At 42.3% G+C, this 25,103-nt stretch overlaps 1 protein-coding gene across 1 annotated transcript in view; it reads right to left on the bottom strand.

Annotated features, from left to right (window-relative positions):
* Positions 1-25,103, bottom strand: part of ATRN (attractin) — a 145,076-nt gene that overhangs the window by 60,674 nt on the left and 59,299 nt on the right. Inside the window, 13 exon segments of the mRNA XM_032186940.1 lie at positions 3,396-3,553; positions 3,954-4,032; positions 4,583-4,677; positions 6,293-6,345; positions 7,232-7,325; positions 12,982-13,119; positions 13,848-14,081; positions 16,345-16,530; positions 17,797-18,013; positions 20,210-20,391; positions 21,754-21,892; positions 22,418-22,539; positions 23,495-23,715. Of these exon segments, the coding sequence (XP_032042831.1) occupies positions 3,396-3,553; positions 3,954-4,032; positions 4,583-4,677; positions 6,293-6,345; positions 7,232-7,325; positions 12,982-13,119; positions 13,848-14,081; positions 16,345-16,530; positions 17,797-18,013; positions 20,210-20,391; positions 21,754-21,892; positions 22,418-22,539; positions 23,495-23,715 (1,918 nt within the window).

The raw sequence follows: 25,103 nt of genomic DNA, 5'->3' as shown, positions 1-25,103 counted from the left end.
GCATGGCACCACGGAAAATGTAAAACTCGTATTTAGAGGAGGAGGGAGAATCTACATATTCACGTTCCCAAGACCTAAATAGTACACAAAGTTTCAGAACTTGTTTTGAATGCAAGAACTGAAGAAGTAAACAAAAAAATTGAATTCATCAAGAGAGTTGACAATGGTAAGTGTGCTGCGTCAACCCTCTGTTTTCTGTTTCTAAAAAAAAAAAAAAAAAAATTAGTTTTGTAGACCTAAAAAGTGCAGCTGAGCTAATCCAGATTTCATTATGGCTTTCAATGCAAGGCTATGTTGGAAGAGTTCCTGGGTAAAATACAGATGGTGAGGGTTATCTCAAGAGTCACCGAGGTTAATGGTGACAGAAGTTAGTTGTTCAAGGATGGTGTCTGGACAGGCTTTGACCTTTCAAAGAAACACAGAATAGTCTGGCTTGGAAGGCACCTCAGAGCCTCCCCAGCCCCATCCAGCCTGGCCTTGGGCACTGCCAGGGATGGGGCAGCCACAGCTCCTCAGGGCAGCCTGTCCTCGTAGCAAAGAAAGATATCCTCATTAACGACACAGACCCCAAAAAAAGAGTGCTAATCATACGCTCTGCTGACAAAGTTGAAGGGGATTAACAGTAAAAATATAGGAAAGAATAACACCGAAGGAAAAACTAGATGATCTTTAGGGCTGGCAATATTATCCAGTAACAGCAGCGGGATAACATTTTACGATGCTATTAGGGGCTGAGAAGAATGTTAGCTCTCAAGGCTGGGAGCTCATCAGTTGGCAAGCAAGGGTGTAAAAGAGCGGGGTATATTAGTCCATATTAAAATGAATAAGGGACTATTAATCACTGCAGCCACGAGAACGAGCAAAGCAAAATAGTGCCATAAAAGAACCTAGAAAGGTCCATAAAGGACCCAGAAACATGGCTGTACAAGGAAACAGTGAGGCCTATCTATATACCCTTATCAAGGCTGACCAAAAGTGTACAAGTCAGATGATGTGATGTGATTTCATGAGATGAAGCACAGAGGAGAGACAAATGAGGCAACCAAGCACCTAGATAACCTGTTTCAGTGAGGTTTTGTCTTACTTAAGCCAACAAACACTGAAGGCAGAGAGAAGAGATGAGCTGTCTGAACACCTCCAGGGAAGGCAGCAGACCTTGCTGTCAAACAAGGAGACAAAGGGGACGTTCAGGCTTAGTGACCATGCCGGCATTGGAAAAGCATGCAGAAATTCACTGTAAGTACAAGTAGGATGGACATTAGACTAAGCACAGGAAAGGTTAAGGGCCAGGAACCAGTACGGTCCTTAAACACCTGCCAAGTTCTAACACCCAGCTTTGAACATGAAATAGCAAAGTAAATAATTCAGGGGAAGGTAAGTCCAGCACTGACTGTGGAAGGCCAACAGTCAGCACTGATATCAGTCAACGCACAACCTGTAAGTTATAAAATAAATTATGTATTTCTTCCTGACAGCTCTGATTACCAATTTGATGGAAGAGATGCCTGAAAATTTAAATAAATCATCGTGCAAGTGCCTGACTTTGTACACGGGACTTCACTTGCTCTACTGAGAGCTGCACTAATTGGAAAACCATGAGCCTGCCTCAGTGCTTGCTGCTTGTGTAGCCAATGACATAAACTTGAAGTTCTTGCAAATCCCTTCATGTCTAAAACTTAGGACTTGACAACGAACTAAGACTTTACAACTGGTAAAGCAGAAACCAGCAAATGATTACCAATAATGTAAGTGGTATTCCAAGAAACAAAATCTACCAACAATACAAAGTCTCCTAAGCGTTTAAAACCACTCTTCACCAGAAGGTAAAGGAGACATTCCACAAGTATTCCTAATGTTTTCAGAAAAGTTCAGGAAACACCTTGAAAAACATAGCCTATGGGCAATTTTCCAGGTAGACCTCATTTCTTCGCTCAATATGATAATAATGTGTATTATCTTTGTTGGAAGTGACCCCAACAGTGAGCTTCTGCACCACAAATGACTGAAATATCAAGTAAATCCTTGTGAAGTTGCCAGCTTTCATTTGGTAATTGGTTAGATTGGTTGAATAAGGGCGGAGATTGATTGATGCCTTTTTTTTTTTGTGTAAAGAGACTTGGTCAAATGTGGGAATTCAAATTCATCAAATATATAGAGCCTCATTTGAGAGCTCTGTTCCAGACCCAGTAGTAGCTTTACCCTTCAAAGAGACCCTGTATCACTCTGAGTACAGCGTGCGTTGATACTTGGATTAGCCCAGAGCAAGAAGGTGCCCAAGGCTGCTCTGAATTATTAGCTGCAGCAGCAGTTGCAGAGTCTCTGTGATTGCAGCCTGTGATCTATGAGCATTTTCATGATCCACCAAGCTTCATCCACTGCTTCTGCAGCATTAGCATTATCATCAGACAGTCTGACACTGGAGGCAAGGTGTGTGTTAACTGACTGCACCGAATTAAGGGAAAGAATGAACTCGATCTTATTCTGCAGGTACCACAGGTCTTTGGCAGCACGAGGAGAAAGAGGGATGGCACTCCAGCTGTGCCTTTAAAGAACAAGATGTTAAAAAGAGACACTGAGAACATTTGGGTATTCTCATTCTGGGCTTGTTTTTTGGCTGAGTCTTTGCTGCTTTCTTCAGCATCAAGATGTGCACCTTTAAAGCCAAAGCCCTGATTAGATCACAGGCCAATTAATAGGCGAGCATCCCACTTGACTTCATAGCACATTTTCAGACCAACTGGGTCGAGTAACCCTTTCTCTGCTGCAGGATTACACTGAGAGCTGGTTCCCTTTTGTGAGAAACGATCTGCAGCCAGTAACACAGGCTCAGGCAAGGATCTCAGTGAAGGAGCTCTTTTATTCGTGATAGCAATGGTGGACAGCCTGCAAGCAGAAGCCCACAGCAAAAGTATGTATCATAAGCTTATATTCCCTATTATCCGACGCTTAATTCCTCCCCTGTTTCCTCATTGTCTGAGTACTACAGGTTCACAAGCTACTCGATAGTACTTACGACTATAGCGTATAGGTACAATTTTATTTGACCAATATTTAACTTCTCCTTTTCCTTTTGGTTTTCCTTCCCCTCTTGTGACTAGAGGGCCTGTGGTTTTTTGGTTTTACTCATTTTGCAACTGCTTGCTTCGTTTTTCTTAGCCATCCTCCTTATTTTGGAACAGTAGGACCTTCCACTGTCCCCTTATCAGATTAATATTCCCCGCACTGTTATGCCTGCACAATTACTTTTGAATATGCAAGATTAGTGACATTTTCCACTGCAAAAACACAACTTGAATTCTCACAGTTTGGAGAACAAACAGATCGCTGCAATTGCCACATTGCTCAAGAGAAACAACATACTTTTAAAGAATTGTACGCTTGGTAACAAATCCTACCTGTATTTTTATCGGCCAGGTGAAATTGCTGACGTAAACAAAGAAAGTGATGTTCGGATTGTTGCGGAAATCAAATTTCTCATTGGAGAAACTGTCCTTGTATTCTTTTATATTAGTTCTTGAAACAACTGGAATTTCCTCCCCAGCCTGCGTGCCAGCTGTTTTCAAATGTTAAGAAGTAACAAGAAAAGATGTTTCAATGCATATTTTAAGCGACAAATAAAAAGAGCTAATCATCCAGAATAATAATGCTATAAAATTAACCATTCATCTGAACATGACAACGTTAAGCTGCACCACACTATCAAAATCACTGTATGCCAAAATATCATGTTCCTAAAAATTAAATTAGCTCCTCCACTGTTTCCAAAATACACCATTAAGATGGAAAAACGCAGTTCTTTTTAACATTTTCCTTCTGCCCCCAAGCCTAACATTAAAGGGCACTACATAGCAAGTTCATAGGTAATGACAGACGTTTCCTCAATTAAATCTGCGTTTGTCAAAAACTGGTAACTGAAGCAAGGTACCAAGCAACTTAGATCATGCTAATTTTACCTGCAAAACTTGTTGACCAAGTAATATTGAGGTTGAAATTTTTAGATGCATTGATAAACATGTCCAGGTCTCTGTTTTGCTAGGGGGAAAAAAAAGAATAAAAAATAATTTTTACGATAAGCAATTTTACTGTACTGTTTTCTAGCAAACCTTCACTGGCAAAAAATCTTGGAATTTGTTATTTACGTGAAGCAAATACATCAAGCATCATCACATTAAGCAAATGACAGCCTAGAAAACTATTTCCATTTTCTGAAAGCAGTATTCTCCTCCCCAAGGAAAGCATAATAAAGAACAAAACAAGTCATGTGCATAAAACAAGAACAGATACACGAGGTATGTGTTGAACAGCAATCAAAACTAGAATTGCTCAGCAGTTGTTTAAACAACTGTAAAAAAATCAACTATGAAATAGTTGTTGGTTCCTATGAAATTTTACCATGAATATTTGAAACTTTGCCAATCAAAGCTCAAAAATTTCTTGTTGCTTTGCAGAACTGGACACACATGCTATGTTAAAAGACCACCTCTGGAGACTCACCATACTGTAAAACTCATCCTGTCCATGGCCAGGAAGAGACAAACATGTACCCAAAGGGTGATGTTTAAAGAGAAAGTAGAGAATTTACCTCTTCAGGTGTTGCTACAAAGTTGATTGCTGTGTAATAGCGATCATCCTCTTGAGAAAGGCTGAAGGTGAACTGATAGTCAATGAGAAGAGTATCTGTAAGGAATGCATAGAGAGAGTGACCCCAGATCTTGGAGCAGAACAAACTTCTGCAAAGTGAGGCATACCATTACAGTACAGCACTCCTTGAGCACAACTAGGAGTCGCCACGCTGCTATGAATGAGTTCAACCTATGCACAATCCCACACAAAAGGGACACTCATCCTTTTGAAGTTAAGCCTAGAGGGCTCAACTGGAAGGAGCTTACCTTTTCCAGACAAGAGCCTCCAGTCCTAATCTGAATGACTGTTCATACACATAAGTTGAAAAAAACATGCCAAGACATTTCCTTTTTCCATACTGCAGTACCTCCACATTCTTATGGAATATTAGTAAAATAAAATAGTCTGTATAATCCCCATTTAGAAGGGGATTAAGTTCAATACCTGTTAAGGTTCTGTACAAGGAGGATGTCTACAGAGCAGCTGCTTGGTCACAATCCAGCTGCCATCCTGCTCTCCATCACATCGTGCCCTGGCATGGCAGGACCACTGTTTGGTCCACCAGTGTGTCCTGCTGCTCATGTCTGATTAGGTTTTGGGTATCACTTCTGGTAACTGGCAGTGCACAACCAGCTTTGGGGATACGTCAGTATCCTTCCATTTCAGTATCCTTATCTTAAAGCACAGTGTTCTGACCTGTACACAGTCCCAAAGCCATGCAGAGATATTCCAAGCAATAATAAATACAAAGCTACACAGCAGGTATTATTTTTCTCTTAATGCCCTCCCTTGTTGGGTTGACACGAGCCACACAAGCCTCTGATGCATACCTAAAACTTTTATGAAGCACTATGAGAGAAATTTCCAAAGAAGAAAATCAAATGAGACTGAAATTGTATAGCACAAGGTTGTTCTTGCGAGAGTTGTAAATTTCTTTTCCCCCTTTTTGTCCACTTTACCAGCAGTGCTATTAGCACCAATGAGGTGGGTCATCCTTGCAAATAGATTATCATGAGATGTCATCGGTGTCCTTGCTTCGCTACGCAAGCAGACTTGAAATTTGTTAAATAAAGCACATTGCCAGTTTCTGCGTTTCACAAAAATACTATCGGAGACTTGTACCTTTATGTAATTTAAGATTATATCTGTCCATGCTTGCCAATGTGCTGATTGCTAGTATTTGCAAATAGAAGCTGGAGAGTTTCCATTAAGTACTCTGAATCTTGGCAATGTGTCTTTTGAGTTGCATGGCAATCCAACTGTTCATTTCAGAGGAAACATGGCGATTTTGAAGCCTTACCCATTCTAACGTCGAATGAAATTCAAAAAATAGCTAGCAAAAATTCTAAAAACATGCCTTGATTTTTACTTACTTAGGTATATATTGCAAAGTGTTTTCCAGAAAACCAGATTTCATTTCAAGGTCATGGGGAAAAAAAATCCAAAACTTTGTTCTGAAAGTTCCAATTGCGACAAAGACAAGAAGAGTATCAAGAAGAGCTGGTTTTCTTTAAACAAAACCTTAGTCAAAGTTGAAGTTCTCAAGAAGTATTTTCTAGTCCTATCCTTAATCCCTTGCATTTTAAACTGATTTGAGGCAACTGAATTTTAAATGTATTTCCAACATCATACATTTGTTATCTACAAACAAAATCCCAGCTATACTCACAGTAACATGTTCCTTTAAGCGGATTTCCCTGATATCTGTTTTCAACTTCACACCTAAAGAAAATAAATATTTTTAATTAATTTTTTCAGATCTGTTTATTCCCAGCCACTAAAAATCAAAAACCACCACCTGTTCCAATACAGTACTCAACTAAAAATAAAAAATGCAGGTCTGAGCTGTACTGAGTTTCTTAAGAAATTACGTAAATCTCCAAGATCCCTGCAAAACAAACTATAATGCCATTAAAATAAAATACAAAATTATGGAAATTAACTTTTGCATCCACTTAGAGGGTATTTAACAGTTCTTCACAGTGGATGGAATTGGATTGCAACAGTCAAAACCTAAAGTTTCCATTTACATTTATGTCCATTTTAGGATCTAGTCCTATAAATGTTTACTTATGTGAGTAACGCTTCAAAAATAAACCTGGCAATGAAATTATTTGAAATGAAAGTATTTCCACTAACATGACATTAAAAGCATTTCTGTTATGTTACAGAGAAACCTCCAGCAAATTTGCTGCTCTGAAATAGCTCTATTAAAATGTTTGAATGTCGAAGTCTTATTTCAGATATATTTATATTCCCCTAGAACAGAGGCTGAAAACCTACCAGTTAAAAAGTAACTAGGATAAAGTGAGGGCTTAAAACAAAATGGGGTGCTTAGTTTGGGGGGCAGGGGCATTATTTTTCACCCCATCCATCCTGCATGACAGTTGAAACATTCTCAAAATAGAAACCTTTGGGAAATCATTTTGTTCATGTTCTCCCCCCAGGGGAAGCACGGCTGGCTGCACAGTCAATGAAGTTAGTCAACTGTCAGCAGGCAGAGATGAGCAGAGACATCATAAATACAGTCATTAAAAAAATGTAAGGGGTTCCACGCCAGTATGTGCGTGGCCTTTCGATTTCAGCTAACAAAGTGAAAGGGACTCACAGTTGACACTCGTCTCCTTTGATTCCCTTGGTGGTGCAGAAACATTTCCCCGTGTTTGTGTTGCAGACAGACGCGTGGCCGTTGCACTTGCAAGCTGTTGAGCAGAGGGGGGGGGAAAAAAAGGAGGCAATGTTGAACGAAGCAAGAGAAACAGATTGGAAAGCAATTAAGTCCTTCAGATGCCAAACTGCGATACATCAGCAATTAAAGTGTACATGGAAACTCTACTGGTCCTCTGGTTGCTTTGTGATACTAAAGGCTGCTAAAAATAGAACCGTGTGTCAGCACGGAGGGAGTGCAGGTTGCAGGACTGATGTTTTGTATGAAATCACGATCCAACTGGGCTTTTTTTTTAGAGTCAAAAATCTACCTTCCTCTCGTGTTGCTAGATAGCACTAGGGATATCGTAACTGGTAAGGAAAAGGTAATATTTGGAATAATTTTGGGCTTGCTAGCACATTTCACTCAAACTCAAAACTCTTGAGAGAAAACTGTGATCGCTATTTTTTGTAAGTAAAGCAAAGCTCCTGGTGCCTTTAGGGCTGTTTCTAGAAATAAACAGGCCTTTGAGAGAGTACTGTCATCAAAGGAAGAGCATCTGCAGTGTAAAACCTTTGGTGCTGAGAAAACGATGTCCATGCTGAACGCACTTTGTGCGTGCCCCAGCACACTTTAGAAATACTTTTAGCCTGGTCTCACAAGCTGGATGCCCCCTGGTCGTGGATAAAGTAAATCAGACATCAGCAGGCTCATGGCATGCCCAGAACAGACCAGCTCCACGTACTCTGCAACTGCTTGAGATATGACCCCAAGTGTGGCAATGGGGGCGTTCGGGAGATTTGCTTCAAGAGAGTGCTCCCGATTCAAATTAAAATGCTAATGCTGCCACGCTTCGAGACCTTTACGCATGAGGAAGTAGTGGAGGCACATAAAAAAACAAAACAAAAGACAAAGTTGTCTTTGAGGTAATCTTAACTCTAATTAGAATAATGGCTGGAAGAACTTCCAGGCGGTAGGTGCCTTTCAGCAGCTGTTCCGTCAATGATCTGGAAGACGCGTTCATCTGGAGCTGGGCATGGAGGAGCACGCGACGTGAAAAGGGAAAGAATCACAGAATCACAGAACTGTAGGGGTTGGAAAGGATCTCAGGAGACCATCACGTCCAACCCCCCTGCCAAAGCAGTTCCCTAGAGCAGGCTGCCCAGGTAGGCGTCCAGACGGGCCTTGAATATCTCCAGAGAAGGAGACCCCACAGCCTCCCTGGGCAGCCTGTCCCAGCGCTCCGTCACCCTCACCGGGAAGAAGTTCTTTCCCATGTTGGTGCAGAACTGCCTGGGCTCCATCTTGTGGCCATTGCCCCTCGTCCTGTCTCCACAAACCACCGAGAAGAGGTTGGCCAAATCCCTCTGTCTCCCTCATACGATACTTGTAAGCATTGATAAGATCCCCTCTCAGTCTTCTCTTCTCCAGGCTGAACAGCCCCAGGCCTCTCAGCCTTTCCTCACAGGGAACATGCTCCAGGCCCCGTGTCATCTTTGTGGCCCTCTGCTGGCCTCTTTCCAGGAGATCCCTGTCCTTGTTGTACCGGGGGGCCCAGAACATTCAGAGTCTGTGAAGAGGAGATCCCTCAGTGCTCGCTGGAAAGAGAATGCTCAAAGGCTGGTGTCTCCTCATTCAGAAACAGGAAGATGAGTCATAATATCCTAGGATAGTTTGGGTTGGAAGGGACCCTAAAACCCACCTAATTCCAGACCCTGCCCCCAGCCCCATCCAGCCTGGCCTTGGGCACTGCCAGGGATGGGGCAGCCACAGCTCCTTGGGGCAGCCTGGACAGGGCCTCACTGCTCTCATAGCAAAAAATTTCTTCCTAATATCTAATCTTAACCTACCTTTTCTTGATTTTGAACCATTTCAAGGTATGTGCCAGAATATTCCCCATCCTGAATATTCCGGCCCACCTTGGACCTTATTTTATGAATCCTTTTGATGCCTTCTTTGTGTCGGCATGCAACGGGAGCTCTGTTGTATCAGAGATGCTTAATTGTGCTTCTCAGATGTGGATGAGTGGTTTCCTAGCAGCAACACGGAACAAAGTATGAAGAAGCATAAAGGGCTATTGTGGAAACAAGTAGATGGAACGGAGATTTGACAAAATAATTGTATTCTGTGAACCAAACACACTTCTCATTAGCGGCACTAAAAAACTAATTCTTAATACTATTGAGCATGCCTTGTACTTCCTTCTGCTTTGAAACATGTAAGCAGAAATTTGTTTGAATGTTCAACGTGCATGCACACAATGATAAAGAGAAATTTCACGTTCCATGTTGTTTAGATGCAGATCACTGTATCTAGAGCACTAATGCTTGGACCTTCCTCGCTCTGCTCTTCAGCCACCTGTTTATTGAGAAGATTTAGCGCTCAAACATCTCTATTTAAAGCAACGACCTTATTTACCCATTTTCCTATGAGCCGCATTACTGGAGATCATTTGCTGAAGGAGTGGAACATGCAGAGGGAATGTTCTCATGGCTGTGGGGTTTGGAAAGAAACTATTAACAAATGCTAAAAACCCTCAGTGGAGTCTAAAAGCTTCCCCCCAGAATCTGATGCTAGAGCAGAAAGCCAAGATAACTGAAAAATGGCTTTTTGACTGGGACTCATGGAAAGAACCTCAACGATGAAGCAGAACCAGCCCGCAGCGAGTCTCCTTCCACCTCCTTCACAAACCACGGGTCACGGATTTGCAGAGACAACAAAGAGGATCACCTCTCCTCCTCCTGTGTTTGTGCTGGGCCAGCACCCCGAGGGCAGCACCCACCTGCCTGGCACCACGCTTCCACGCCGAGTGCTTCAAGCTGTCCTCCAGGCAGCCCCGGGGGACAAGACAGCCCCGTGCCACCAGCAAACGACCCACGGGGGTGTTGAGCAGTGCTGCCGCAGCAGCGATCTGATTCCAGGCAGAGCAGCGCCTTCCCTTCTCTTGCAAATAACTCCCTTATCTACCGCTAGCATATTTTCACGGGGAACTTTAATCAGAAAATTCAAAAAAAAAATAAATAAAAATCCTGAATGCGGAGAAAGCACCTTGCAGCTATTTTTACATTTGATGTGCTGCATTTCCTGCCCTTCCTGATTAACACCGCTCCGCGTCGGGCACTTCCTAAAAGCGGCTGCTGAGCAGCGATTTACCTGCCATTTAGTTGTTATCTGCCCGGCTCCACAAACACCAATGCCTGTGATGATACGCAAACAATTCTTCCATAGGTGATTGCAGTTTGTTCAAAACTCTTAAATACAAGCGAGACAGCAAAGTTCAGCTGCCCTGGTGGCACAGAGCAGCAGGAAAAGGCATTTTATTGCATGCAGTCTGTCCTTCCTTCTCCTCCCGGGCTTTCCAAGTGCATTAGCATGCCTTCAAGCTCTGCTCAGCTTTGCCTGTTTGAAAGGTGCTGCTGTCCCTGTAACTGTCACTAAACCTCCTAACATCTCGTCTGAACTGGAAATACCAAAACACCCACGTTTTGCCAGTATGGGATATTTATTTTGAGGATATTTATGATCCCCGTGTTGCTGGGGCCACTGGGTTGGTGCTGCAGATCTGCACAAGGGCTCACGCTAAGCGTGCAAAAGCACAGATGCTTGTACATCAGGGTGCAGTGTACCAAGAGCTGTCTGCAGCACAGATATGACCACGGGCTTTCAAACACAGCAGCACACAACACTGCACATACACGTCCAAAAAGAGTGGGATCAGCACATCACTGATGGGCAAGGAAGGAGACACCACGGCTTTGAGGAGAGAGAAAGCAGTTTGCTTTGCTGCCCATCAGCTGATCCTCATCTGAAGCATTTCCCTCTGGAATCCTCTTCACGGAGCACAGAAATTACCCATCGCCAGCAGTCACTCCAGCTACATCAGATAGGATGATTTCCTCTCGCTTTCCCTTTTCCGATCCATGTCGGTCTTTCTGCCCGCCTTCCTGCCTCCCTCGGTCTTCAGCCATCCCAGTAAATAACATTAAATCACAGCAAATTAAAAACCTGGGCCCAAAGCACTTGAGAGCAAAGCACTTTTGACATGAGCTACTGGTTTCATCAGATAGAGAATGAATGCTGCTCCACAGTCTCTCAACACATTTTCTAATTTCTTTTTCAGGCATCTGGATGACTTTAGTCTATCATTTGTTATCTCAACAACAAACTATTTTTGGACAATCCTCATATGAAAGAGTCCAAAGTAACTTACTCTTGAATTTCCACACGCATAGAAAAGCAACAAATATGAAAAGGCACATTGTGATCCAACGATTAAACCTGAATGCTCGGAGTAGGATTTGATATTTTCTCATGCCAACTCCGTCTCAATGTATTCATTCCCGCACTTCAAATTATCTTCATGCAAAATGAGTTTAAGAATATCAGCAGTATTTAATCTTGCAGATAATGTTCTGAAATAAAGTGTCAAAGATGCACCTTTTCCTTTGTAGCTGTGTCATTGTGCTGTCATAAATTCATACCCCAGGTACGCCAACACCCTTTCCTCTACACAGGGCACCCCTGCCCCTCTGCAACTCATCCAGAGCACAGCCAGGAAAGCAATCCTGAATCAGTGCACTGAGAGGTTCTTCCTCATAGCCTCAAACATCACCCACTTGTTCTTGCTTTAGCAAGCAGGACACACATGCTCCAGCTGCTGACTCCCACCTTGATCTTGCGGTAAACATATTAGATGAATTTCCAAATATTTTCTTCCTGGATCACCTCCATGCTTGGAAGGAGCAACTCCAAGCCTTCAATCTCCCGTTATTACTGACCTTCATTTATTCTTCCAGGATGCATACAAACCACCCGCACTCATGTCACAGAAGCACTGTTACTGCTCTCACACCACACAATGTTATTTCTGTTCTACCTTTCCCATCGTTGTGTCTAATTGCAATCACTCCACCTAACTACACGTATATTCCACTAAAGCTCTTTGGAGCAAGAACCATTTTCCCTTACGTCTGCTTATCACCTATCACAGCTGGATGCTGGTTTAAAACTGGTGTCGCTGTGTGACAATGCTACAAAATTTGCAGCAATTCTGAACAATATTGCAATGTTCAAGGACAAAACTCCAAATCTGACATGTTTATTTCTCCATATTACCAAAGAGAACTTCATGGGTCCTTCAGGAAAGAATCCTTTCTGTTTTGTTGACTGGATGTTACACAATTGAAAAAGTACTTTGTGTCAAAGAGACCCAAAGCTCTTTGCAAACTTAAAATTCAATTTTACAAGGGATCACCTAATCCTCAACTGAAACCCAGCCAACCCCTCCGTGAAATATGGCAATCCTTTTATGAAGCAGACATCTATAGTAATAAATGCACAAGACATTAACCAAATGTAATAGAATGCAGAATTTAGATAAGCAGAAATTTGTCCAAGACGTTGGGATTAACACTGTTCCTTTTCAAAACAGGACTGTCAAACACTAAAGCCAACCCATTTCTCAGTGTGGTCATTTGAAGTTTACAAAAGAGGGTAAAAATCATCTTAATCTTGCGCAGCGCAAGTCAAAGAATTTCATCAAGCAATTTCTGTATCTTTGATTTGAAGAAGCAAGGATTGTGCCTTGCTCACAGGAAAGAAAAAATGTATTATCAGGCTATAATTTCGGTGAAGATAGTAGAGGAATGAGTGAAGAGCAGAAAACCAAACATCAAAGACTCCCGCAGGGGAAGACTTAAGGCGTCACTTACGCTGACACGTTCCTCCGTTAGTAGGATCGCCGTAGTAGCCAGAGATGCAAGTTTCACAGTGCTTGCCAGTCGTCAGATTTTCACACTTCTCACAGATGCTTTCATTTACACACTTACTGTGCCCGTTACACTGGCAGGCTGAAGAAAACAGAGAAGGATGAGTATTTGTGCTCAAGTACAGCATGTCACATAGCACCTCAGAAGTCTGTGCTCCAGAGAGGCTGACTGAAACCACTTCATACAACTTCCAAAGATGCTCTTGCAGTCTTGCTATAGATATGTGAAATCAAAGAGAAGTGTGCACAGAAAACTTGAAATTTAAAGCAACACACAGTAAACTAAGCTCCAAACAACTACGTGAATATTGGACAGACTGGTCTGGAAACAGCAGGTGGGATAGATAGATATACAAGGAGGAATGGGGAAGGGAGGTTTTAGCAGCATTTGAGTAATTTTAATTCTATAGATTTAGTGTCAAACATTTTATTTCAGCGTCTCCCTAAGCATTACTAACAGTTATCCAACTTTCAGGGAAAGAACAACCTTTTCTTTTTAAGAACCCCAAAAGCATGTAAGTAAATAAAAGTTAAAAACTCAGTTAAGGTTTGAAGAAAGAAAAAATCTCACTAGAATAATGCATGGGTTAGGGAAAAACCTAGCTAAATCTTCACAAAGCACATCTCTAGAGCTTACCTTACCTTACAACTCCTTGCATCTCCAAATGTGTTATTTCTTATGTGTCTTCCAAGCTCTTTTTCTCCCCCCACGTGGGAACACAAACATCACTGCCACCTTATGAAGCCGCTCACCTCGCATTTAACTTTTGCTACCAGTTTTGTTTGACCAGTTAAAACTTACTCACTTACCTGGACACTGAATAAAGGACCAATTGTACTTGTTCTCCGCAGGACACATGCTGATATTAAGGACAGGCTCCAAGCTGTGTTTCCCTGTGGCAGACGGGGTTGGCATCTTGACGGGCCCTCGATAGGAGCCTTCGATGCACTTGCCCTTGCCGGTGTTGCTGGGGTCTGTACACCACCCACAGCCTGGCTGCTCCAAACAGTGAGCACACGTGCAGTAGCCTGAGCAGTTCTCAGCTGTAAAAAACAAACATCAAATTGTGTCATAAATCGCTGTCTTAAAACACAGCAGAACGATTCACATATCTTCTGTGACCTCAAGTATTTCTCTCCCCAAAGCCTGTGAATATTTTTTCAGGTACTCACTGCAAGAAGTGTATCTGTTCATTTCTATCAGCATATTTATTCTAGAATCTAAGATAACTACAAAGATTGAACCAACCAGCGACTTATGAAACAATGCAATACATACATAAGGTTTTTCTAACCAATACAACCCACTAAAACCAGAGCTGAATGTTCCCACCTACAAAACATCTCTGCTTGATCCACAATGGGCCGGACTATAAAGGAGCTATCTGAAAGCAAAGACTAAAAAAAAGTTGGTTTACTTGTTTTGAATATCTTTTTACCATGCATTTTAAATCATGCGCTACAATTTCAAGTCTTTAGCCAAACCAGAAAGCACAGAGTAGAAATAGAGAACACAATTTAGGGTGCTCAGAGGGCCACGTGCAAATCTGCAATCAACTGAATCGGGGAAAATGCACTGCTGCCATTTCCCTGCTCCTTTCTCAAGTGGGATTGTATTTCAGGGATGACAAATTTTGTATGTATGCAGAAGTTTTTCTACTCCTTTCCAATTATCTTAAAAAATATGTAATGTCCAAGGGTCCCAGGGTGTGGGTGCAGGCAGGGCTCCCCCGTCCCTAGCAGGGCCCCCCAGCAGATTCTGTGTTCCAAGGAGCAGAATTTCTATCTTGTTTGACAATATTTGCTTTTAAAAATAAACAAGCAAAAAAAAACACAGTAGTAGAAAAACATTTTTTCCCGTTATTTCAGCCTACTCTCCTCCAACTTTTGACCTCTGGCAGCATGGGAAGTTTACGCTCTCATCTTCAGGAGTCACTTGAAACTAATTTTCTCCATCTCTTGTTTTGCAACACTCTAACCAGGCTTATTCTCAGCAGCTTCCAAAAGTTCATGGAGCAACTACAGCAGCTCAGAGTGCCCAGCACCCCTCCTGTGAAGCACACACACTCTGCTGCCCCGAGAACCCCGGCTGTCCTGCCTCCTCTGCCCACACATGGCTCCTGAAGAATTCAACATAAATTAATTAAACAAAAATGTCCAGCCACGTTTTAAATTTCTAGGCTATTTTCCTCCCGGTGTGAAAACAGAAAGCAATATTTCAAAGTGCCATAAATCTTTTACAATTTCCTCACCTCTATCTAAAAAGAGAAAAAAAAAAACAACACATTTATTGAAAATAAGAAATCCCTACTGTGGGATATTCATTGACAAAACTTCAGAGTAAAACACTCGTGTAAACCATAATTTGGATTTGATGAGCTGATATTAAATTAACATGGCTCAACATACGAATAAAAGAGATACAGAAGATATGCAAGAATAAGCTAATCACACGAAATTATGTAGCAGCTTTAATTTGAAGGCTAGGGATTCAAATAATGAAGCAAGTTCATCTCCCTCTGAAAAGAAAAAGTTGAGATTTCATCGTCTCGGTTGAAACTCTAGACTATCTGCCATTTAGCTGAACTGATAGTCCCTGTAATCAGGACCCAATTCTCTTTAACTCTTCACACGACACAGAGGATACTGCAAGACGGAGCTGCACACTCCAAGCTCTTGGGGTCATGGAGTTGTTATTTTTGAAGAATCCTCTGAATACAACCGTGCAGGATAATGGATCTGCAGGACTCTGCCAGCAAACATCTACAAACACAAGACTTCTGCACACCTGCTAAGATCACAGAATCACAGAACTGTAGGGGTTGGAAGGGACCTCAAGAGACCATCGGGTCCAACCCCCCTGCCAAAGCAGTTCCCTAAAGCAGGTTGCCCAGGTAGGCGTCCAGACGGGCCTTGAATATCTCCAGAGAAGGAGACCCCACAACCTCCCTGGGCAGCCTGTCCCAGCGCTCTGTCACCCTCACCGTGAAGCAGTTCTTTCCCATGTTGGTGCAGAACTGCCTGGGCTCCATCTTGTGGCCATTGCCCCTTGTCTTGCCCCCACAAACCACTGAGAAGAGGTTGGCCAAATCCCTCTGTCCCCCACACTTCAGATATTTGTGAACTTTGATGAGATCCCCTCTCAGTCTTCTCTTCTCCAGGCTGAACAGCCCCAGGCCTCTCAGCCTTTCCTCACAGGGAAGATGCTCCAGGCCCCGTACCATCTTTGTGGCCCTCCGCTGCACTCTTTCCAATAGATCCCTGCCTTTTTTGTACTGGGAAAGAAGATGCAGAAGCAATTACTCACGCGGACAGCTGCTCATGGTGTACCACTCCATGCACTGCCCGTAGGGGAAGGAGGCCACGTAGGCATTGGAGTCCACGCACTGCTTCATGTTGCTGCACCACATGCACTCGGAGCTGCCGCTCGTGCACTCCCCGCACATGGTGCGCAGGGCACAGGGCGTGCGGCACTGCTTGGCGCTGTGGTTAGCTGCGGGCAGGAGGGTGAGAGTCAGCTTTTGCCCAGAAAGAAACAGGTAACGACCCCCTAGGTAGGTTATTCAGACTGAAATATAGTGCAGTATCATGGGTTTGAAACATTTTATTTGTAAATATGGGAAATGCACTAAGCACTGTAACGTCATTTCTCTTATTATGCTTTTAAGGTGGACAGAAAACACATTAAATGGTATCATAAATGTGAACTTTATATTTCTGTAGGTTTGTTGATGTGGTCCTTCAGCATTTTCCCATCTAAAGTGCTGCGAATCATTGAATTATGAAACTTTGAGAAGACTTCCAGGGATGGAGACTCCACCATCTCCCTGGGCAGCCCATTCCAGTGTTTGATGGGAGAAACTCCACTTTTTAAATTAACACACTGGGATGTGTTTTAAGTTATTTGATCAGTTACACACATAAAATGAGTACCGAAAGCAAAACCAAGCCAGGAATTTATGGTGTGAGCCAGTGCTTTATCATCGGTTTTAAGTGACTGTTCTCAGGCCATAAAAACTAGTCAAAGCTTAAAACAATACAAAATACGCTAAGATAAAGACAAAATGTTGAGTTAGGACTCCACACTCATGATCTGCACCCTGCACTTCCACAAAGAACAATTTAAAGTGGTGCAGCTCACTTACAAATGTTACGTAATCAGCCAACTTTCTTAAAATTTAAAAAAATCATTAATTGGTGTTCAGAAATAATCAACTATCATGTAGAGTTAACATACCAAGCTATTTTTATAAAGATATGTGGTTCCAACAAAGCTAGGAGACTTTTCCCAAAAGCAAATAGCTTCTTTTTCAAAGTTCTCATATCTCCAAAGTGTCTTGCCCAATTAATTTCAAACTTTGATAAAATCCTCCTCTGGCTATGGAGCATGGCAGGGGAGGAAGGGGAATTCAATTGGAAAGTAGCTTTTATTTATTTATTTTTAAACAGTAGATTGCTCCATACCATAATTAACCTAAATGTCACATTCAGGTATGCGGTGTAGAGAAAAATAATTAAACTCTAGTGTACTTTAAGCATTTTAGAGTTAACACTGTAAGCGTGGAGCTATTTATAAAATGTCCAATTTTGTTTGAAATACCTACACGAGACATTTTTTCAGAACCACTTTTCTTTGGCAAAGTCACGAAGCAGCCAGCTGTAAACATAACGGATGGGATCCTGTTTACTCTTTAGGGAATATAAATACCTATCAGTCAACCTGCCCACCACGAGACAGAGTAGCTGGAGCTATTGTTACCTGCCCTTTCGCAGACGCTGCCGTTGACTTCGTTGATACACGTTGCTGCCTTCAGTCCCTGCTGCAAAGGCTCAGCTAAATAACCACAAAATCCAGCGTCGCTCGGTTCATCGGGGAGCCACTGGAGCAGGGTGTTTGTGAAGGGAGACATGTCCTCCCAGCACCAATACGACACGTTGATTTTCCTCAGTCCAACCCACGGAGTCAACGTTTTGGACTAGAAATGAAGCAGAATGGTAGATTCAATACACAGCTTTATTAGCTTTGGTATTAAAAGAAAATAAGCATCACCATACAGTGCTCTTAAGTAACTTTGACAGGTTTGGTGTTGCAAAAACATATTACAGTAATATGTTGCTCTGTAGCATTTAATTCAGATGGCACTGAGATGGAGAAATTCTTCTGAAAACACCATTTTTTTTTAATTTTTTAAACTACATTTCTACTTATCTCTACCAGGAGAGGCACGGGTCAAACATTCACACCAGCTAACTAAGAAATTAACTGCAAGTCGCTCTTTATATGTTTGTGACTCTTATAAATGGCTAGATACTTCAAAAAATGCTAGATCTACTTTGACAGGAGGAAGAAAACTAGCAGTTGCCTACATAATTCAACTAATACACTATACTTATTCTACAGCTTGCTAGGAGAGCTCTGCTGTTTGTTTGTGTGTATATACGGGGGTGGAGGAGGAAAGAAGAGAGAGAGCAGGTCAAATCCAAATGAGTACTGCTCCACTGGCAAAAAAACAAAAACAAAAAAACACCTCGGTACGAAAAAAACTCTAACACAACTACTTCCACTGGCAATTTATTTTTTGGCACAGGTTTATTTTGGGGAGAGGAATTTTAACTGTATAGGTAGAATATGTTATTTTCCTGTTCCCAATCTTTTCTCCAGCAAAGCGCTTCGGTGGCACAGCTGTCCCAGGAAGGCTTCAGACCCTGCATCTTCCCTCGCTGCCATATAACAGCCACCTACTTCCAAGGGATTTTATGCACTCTTAAGGCTTAGAGAAACAGCTCCTAACAGCAAGAGTTACACAGCACCACGTACCAACACGTTTTCCTCTTTTTACAGAGCTTATTTCAAAAAGAAGGAACTGTGAGGCACAGCATCCCCCAGCACAGCACCGTGGGGCCCAAGATCAAACACCAGCCGTGGGCTGGCCTTTCAGCAAAGGCATTTCCCCCCCTTGCAAACACTTAATACTATCAGCTAAAATGAGCTAATAGTCTGCTTCGATTTCTAGGGCTCACATTTAAAGGATATTGTAGAGGGAAAAAAAATGTACATGAATTTTTTTGTTTCCTCTAGCGCGAAGGTTCAAGAACCGTTATGGAAAGGTTGACACGTGTCTTTAGGAATTTACACTACACTTAACTGTTCCTGGAGCTGTTAAGAGCCACATACTTTTGCAATATTTGGCTTTCTGTCTTAACAAAAGGTTTAACAAACCACCCTGAGTGAGTTGTCCCTTACCTTTTATTGGCTAAAATGAAGCCCCTCCAAAACCCTGCAATTGTCGAAGCACCACTTTAAAATCACAAAGGGGATCGAGGCAGAAAACGCTCTTGTTTTGAAAGGGCAATATTTCTCTTCAGTACTTAAGCATGTTCTTCTCTGAAAAGTACCAATCCTAACTGCCTCCAGACTCATTTTTCCCCAAATACAACTCTTCCTGACTGCCAGCCCTGAGACCCCAGAGGAGGCACTCTGACACGCTGTCAAGCCCTAGCAGCTTTGCAGCTCAAAGCAGGCTTTCAGCGAAGCCACACGGCATCCTTCTTTGCTAGGGCTTTAGCACCACCTACACAACCTGCCCTGAATGCCTCTGCTCTTCCGCAAGTGACTGGAAAAAAAAAATATTTATTTTACAGCTGCATGAGGAGGGACAGATTCCAATTCACTTCTCGCTCAGACAGGAAAGCACCTGCCACTAAATCAAACATAAATAACTCCGAATAAGCCAAGCAGGTCTGCAGAGTAAGAAGCTGACATTTTAAACAGTGCTTTCCTGAACGGAATAAATAACTTTAAATGCTTTACTTTAAACACCTCTGGTGTCCCCAAAGGGACCTTTATTTATAAAATGTTGTGTACATGTCACAGGAGAACCGCTCACACTCCTGTTGCAGTCGTGTATCCCACAAGAGAAATGTGCACGTGATTTCATTACAGAAAGCACTACCTCTGAGGCAGCGTGTATGTTTGTATTTATCTTTCCCATTTACATTCTCTACAATTTCTCTTCAGAAACACCCATAGGGTATGTTGAATTTCAAAAGAAAAATCAGTCCTTTTCAGTTAAGAGGCATGTCTGCTCTGCACAGAGCATACAATACCACAGCAAGGTCTCTTCCACAGTCAGAGCTTAATTACTCAGAGGACATAAAAGAGAAGCACTCACCGAAGACTGCATCTTCTGCAGCTCCTTTAGAACAAATTCTACCTTTTTTTGGGTCGTGAGAGAAGCCAGCGAAGCACCATTGGACCTGCAGGAGAGCTTGGCATGATCGTAGTTCTCCTTCGCGTTCGTAATTTTCAAGCAGGAATTGCTAACCAAATGCCAGTTTGTTCCACAGATATTTTCTGGGGGGGGGGAAAAAAAACAAAAAGGAAGTAAAACCAAGGTGCAAGTGGCCTTCACAACATCAGAAGTGGTGAAAGAGCTCTTCCACCAAAGCTTACAGCCCCATTCAAAACCAGCACGACTCATTGGCATGCTCAAAGCCATCTATGTACAAATCCTACAGAGAAGAAAGCTCCTTAGGGGAGCTGAAGTGTGACATTAGCACTTGGTTATCTGCAGTAGGTAGTCAAAGCACTTACTTCAACATCAAACAGTAAAATCATTTCAGAAGAAAAACAAATCCTACTGTTGGTTAAAGCCATTTGTTCACTCACAGTTGTAAGGATACCTTTCAGCAGAAGAGGGTGGTTGTGCTAATTCTGTCCTCAGCACCAAACTTCCAATATCAATCCCCATTTAATCTTGCCCACTACAGAAGAAATCTTTAAGCTCCATGGTACTTTCCCCCCACACTCATACCTACACTTATGAGAAGCACAATGGACATTTTCCACGTGAATTTCTGTAGAGCTGATGTCTAGCTCCAAAGTCTTGCTTTAGATTTATCTAACAGATTGAAAAGCTCTCGAGTGTGTTTTTTTAAGATGGGCTTTTTACCCCTTCTTCTTCTCTACGAGAAATTAAACACACCAAGCTCTTCACCTGTCTCATTAGGAGATGTTTTTCTTGCTCTCATGGCTCTCCTCTGAAGCCTCTTCATTTAGTCACTCTCCCAGACTAGCAGAAACCAGACCTGGACATGTCCAGACCCAACAGATTTAGGAGGCAAAGTCTCTCCATGCCCATTTAAAGGCCCTGTCCATGTTGCTTTTCTCCCTTCTCTACATTTTATTAACTGTCAGTGTCAATCACTGAAGATGCTGCATTTCTTTCCCAGTCACCAGGCAAGAAGAAGTTATTGTGGAGGGGACTAATAATCAACTCCTGTGAGCTCCCACTGGAAACTTGCTAATAAGAGAATTTTCCTTGGGCACTTAAGTGTTATTTGCCTAATGCGTCCACTATGTGCCATTCTGGTTTTGCACAATCCTAGTTTCTAAAATTAAATGGCATGCATTATTAAACCCAATACCTTACAGAAGCCTATTATATCAACAGGACTGCTTTCATCAAATGAAAAGAGAGAGATGAAATACGGGCTAATAATTATACAAATGATCACGCTTCTCTTCAGACAATTGGGGCTGAAAAATATTCCATCACACTTTCTAAATTTACTTGAAATAGAGTTTCATACTAGATTTGGTATGATTAAACAACATTATTTATTCCAGCTTAGCCCTAAAAGATCACAGATTTGTTTAAAAAAAACACAGTTGGGTGAATTTGGAGTTTCTTACACAAACCCAAGCACCACCTACCTGGTAAAGCGATGCACTCCTGATTCCTAGGTTCCCACTGGCAGTTCTGATCCATGGCACAGCTTTTACAACTTGTCCTTTTACTGCAGTAATAGGCAGGGTTATCCTTAGGACAATTCTCATAAGCAGTAATAGGAACCTAGAAGAAACAGCACAGGTGAAGGTTTTTCCCATCCACACAGTGTCGGTCTGTAATTCTCAAAGACTAGCACACTAAACTTGACATTTCAGACCTAGAGGACAAGCTGTACGTTCAAAAGCTGTGACACTAGACAGCCCGTAGCATGCATTTAGGATATTCCCCCCAGGATGGCATGGGACATCTTCCTCACTAAAGCTTTTATTAAAGGGTTAAGTTTTTTTTTTCTAGGGAGGGCTCTAAGAGCAAACCCAAGTAGCTACGTGCCTTGGTGAACCTTCCATCACACTGATGGTGAAACCCACCTCTTCCCCTGCCCTTAGTCATACTCCTCACTTAACGAGCAGCGAGTCCCACAAAAAACCCTTGGACCAATCTGAAAATACAACTCTTAGCTGTTCAGAGCTACACATGCACTGGAAATAACAAAACATCAGGATTCATAATACTGACGGATGAAAACATCTGGCTATTTGCTATTTCAAAAGCTACACGTAAACTACAAAAGTAGTAGAGAGAGTTTACCTGTTCCTCTGTGCAGTTGTTATGCATTGAGATACACTGGTCAGTGCACCATTGACAGTTGTTTGTATTTGCTGTACAGCTATAGCAGTCTGTAATCTGATCACATTTTTCATTGTCTACAACTATTAAAGAAAAAAACCTGCATGACCAAAAACAGGCATTTCCTGACAGAGCTCTAAGAACTTGATTACATACAGCAAAAGACACAACCAAACAGTAGCACCTGGAGATTTTCCGTTAGCAACTTATTAGCAAATCGGATACTTTCATTCGACTGACCGGACAGCAAACCGCCTTCATTTGCACCATCCATCATTTTTAGAGCCCGGGGATCAATAAAAGACAACAGCAAGAAAATGCACCAAGACATTGAAGCGCCTCAACTAAGATGGGGCACGCGAGTTCAGTCCATGCACATGCAAACGATGCCAGAGGACATTTCACAAGGACAACGAATATCTCCCACCGCAGGCCCATTTTGCTGAAAGCCTGGCCTTCAATTACGTGGAGCATTTTCATGCAAAGCTTGAACTTTCCACTTCATCTTTCCAATTGCTTATCGCCTGTGTTTTGTGAAAATTTATTGTACATTGAGAGCCCATCAAAGCAATGTCCCTTTACATCAATTTCTTTTAAATAATTAAAGGCTACAATCTATTACGGAATCAAGGTTCATATAATTCAATTCAGAGCAATGAAAGCATTGGGATAAAATTGTTGAAAAGTTGTTAAAAAGTTATCATATGGGAGAACACAGGAATCAGACCTTAAAACAAATGTTCTTTCTGTATGCCCTCACCCAGGCAAGACTGTAGAAGGCGAAATAAAGCAACTTTCCTTAAACCCTCCTCCTGCTGTCTCCCTCGAAGAGGGAGGTATGAAAAGATACGGAGTGAGAGATGCCAACATGCCCATGGTAGAGGTCAGTCTCCCAAGGGCATGAACAGAAGCAAACCCACAGCCCCCCACCTTGAGCTCGTTCCCGTAACAGCACACAACTACCGCGAGACAGAATTTGGAAAGGGAAATATCCCTCCGTGCTTTTGGAAAGGGAAACGGAAAGAGGGCGATGCATACCTGGCCGGGAAGGACAATCCTCAAAGACTTTTTGCTGCTGTTGTACTGTTGCCATTTCCCAGGGGACGCAGCCCGGGATGGTGGCAGCCCACACGCAGCGGATGCCAGGGCCCGCTCGCAAGCAGGCAGTTTCGTTGTCGAAGGCTTCGCATCTCTCCGGGGTGTATTTCAGGATGTCGCTCAGGAGGAGGCTGTTGAAGCCTCCGAATATATACATGGTGCTAGAGGAAATGTGAGGAAAGAAATAAAAATTTGTGCCTGTTTTTATAGGCCGTGCGCTGCCGCGGCTCGGTTTTATTCAGGGTGTGGGCAAGGTGCTTCGTTATTTTCCAGCGTGCATAAATCCAAATGAATGGATCTTGCTTAAGGAAGGCACTAAAGAAAAGGTCGATCAAGTTGCACTGTTACAGAGAAGCCAGAGAATCTCAATACGTGGCTTTTGAGGCAGAGTCAAACCCATCCAAGATTCGGGCAAAAACCTGGGTGACACCTGATTAACACGATACATAAAATACTGCAGTAGGGCAGGATCCTCCTGTAGAAAGGAAAGGAGGCTAACATGGGGGAGACAGCATCACACCATTAAAGCAGCATTCAGGAACCGTGACAAAACAATTCAATGTTGTCACATCTTGCTACGCTGCTGCGACAAAACCACAGTTATTCTCCTGGCTGTTAGCAACCGAGCAGAGAGCCATTGTGTCAACTAAAGAAAAAAAAATAAACAAAATAATGCTTTGAGGGTAGAAAAAAGGTGGTTTTGTTGTTGTTTTTGTTTTTAAACCTTCTCTAGCATCACAACCGCTTTAGGCATAACATCAAATTTCATTAGTTACACAAAAATATACCACCTCAAAAAAACTGGGCATCAATGTTTGTAAATGTATATTATTTAACAAGACAGTGTAGAAGAGTTGATGTAGAAAATTTGATGCAACTGAATGAAAGTTTGGGATGAATAATGAGTATTTTTAAACACTATTTTCATCCCATTTCAGAAAAGAGTGCAGAGGCTTAACCATTCTTCATGGGAGCAAATGGACAACTGGTATTCCATGTACGCTGAAACAGGTAGGAAGATTTTTCAGAGACATCTAGAAGTATGTGTTCCTTTTAAAGTTGATAGAAGCTTTCCACCTAGCTTATGCTGTCCTTTAAATAATATTCCTGATTTAGAAGAAATATCCTCAAAGGGTGAAGGAACTAGAATGAAAGACTGCTAAGAAATACCTGTCCCTGAAGACCCCCTCAAACTCAGTTCCACAGACTCAAATACAGCAGCAGCCACTCACCTGAGAGCATGGATATTGTCACAGTGATATAATGCTTAACACTAAAAATCTCACTTGTGGTTTCACCTGATTTCCATATATCATGTGACTGGCAGGTAAGAGCCACAGAATCACAGAATATCCAAATTGGAAGAAACCTACAAGGATCATTGAGTCCAACCCGTGGGTCCCCACACAATACTCTCTGTAAACTAAATTGCAGCCAAGTCTAGAAACCACAAGGGAAAGTAGGATTTCAGAGACAAAAGTTGCCAGTGGGGCTAAATATGGGCAGAAAGAAATAGAAATACGGAAAACAGAGATTTTTTCAAAAGATT

The sequence above is a fragment of the Aythya fuligula genome, chromosome 4, assembly GCF_009819795.1.
Source record: "Aythya fuligula isolate bAytFul2 chromosome 4, bAytFul2.pri, whole genome shotgun sequence".
Lineage (NCBI taxonomy): Eukaryota > Metazoa > Chordata > Aves > Anseriformes > Anatidae > Aythya > Aythya fuligula.
The sequence above is the reverse complement of the archived record's forward strand: the minus strand, read 5'-3'. Positions and strand labels throughout refer to the sequence as shown.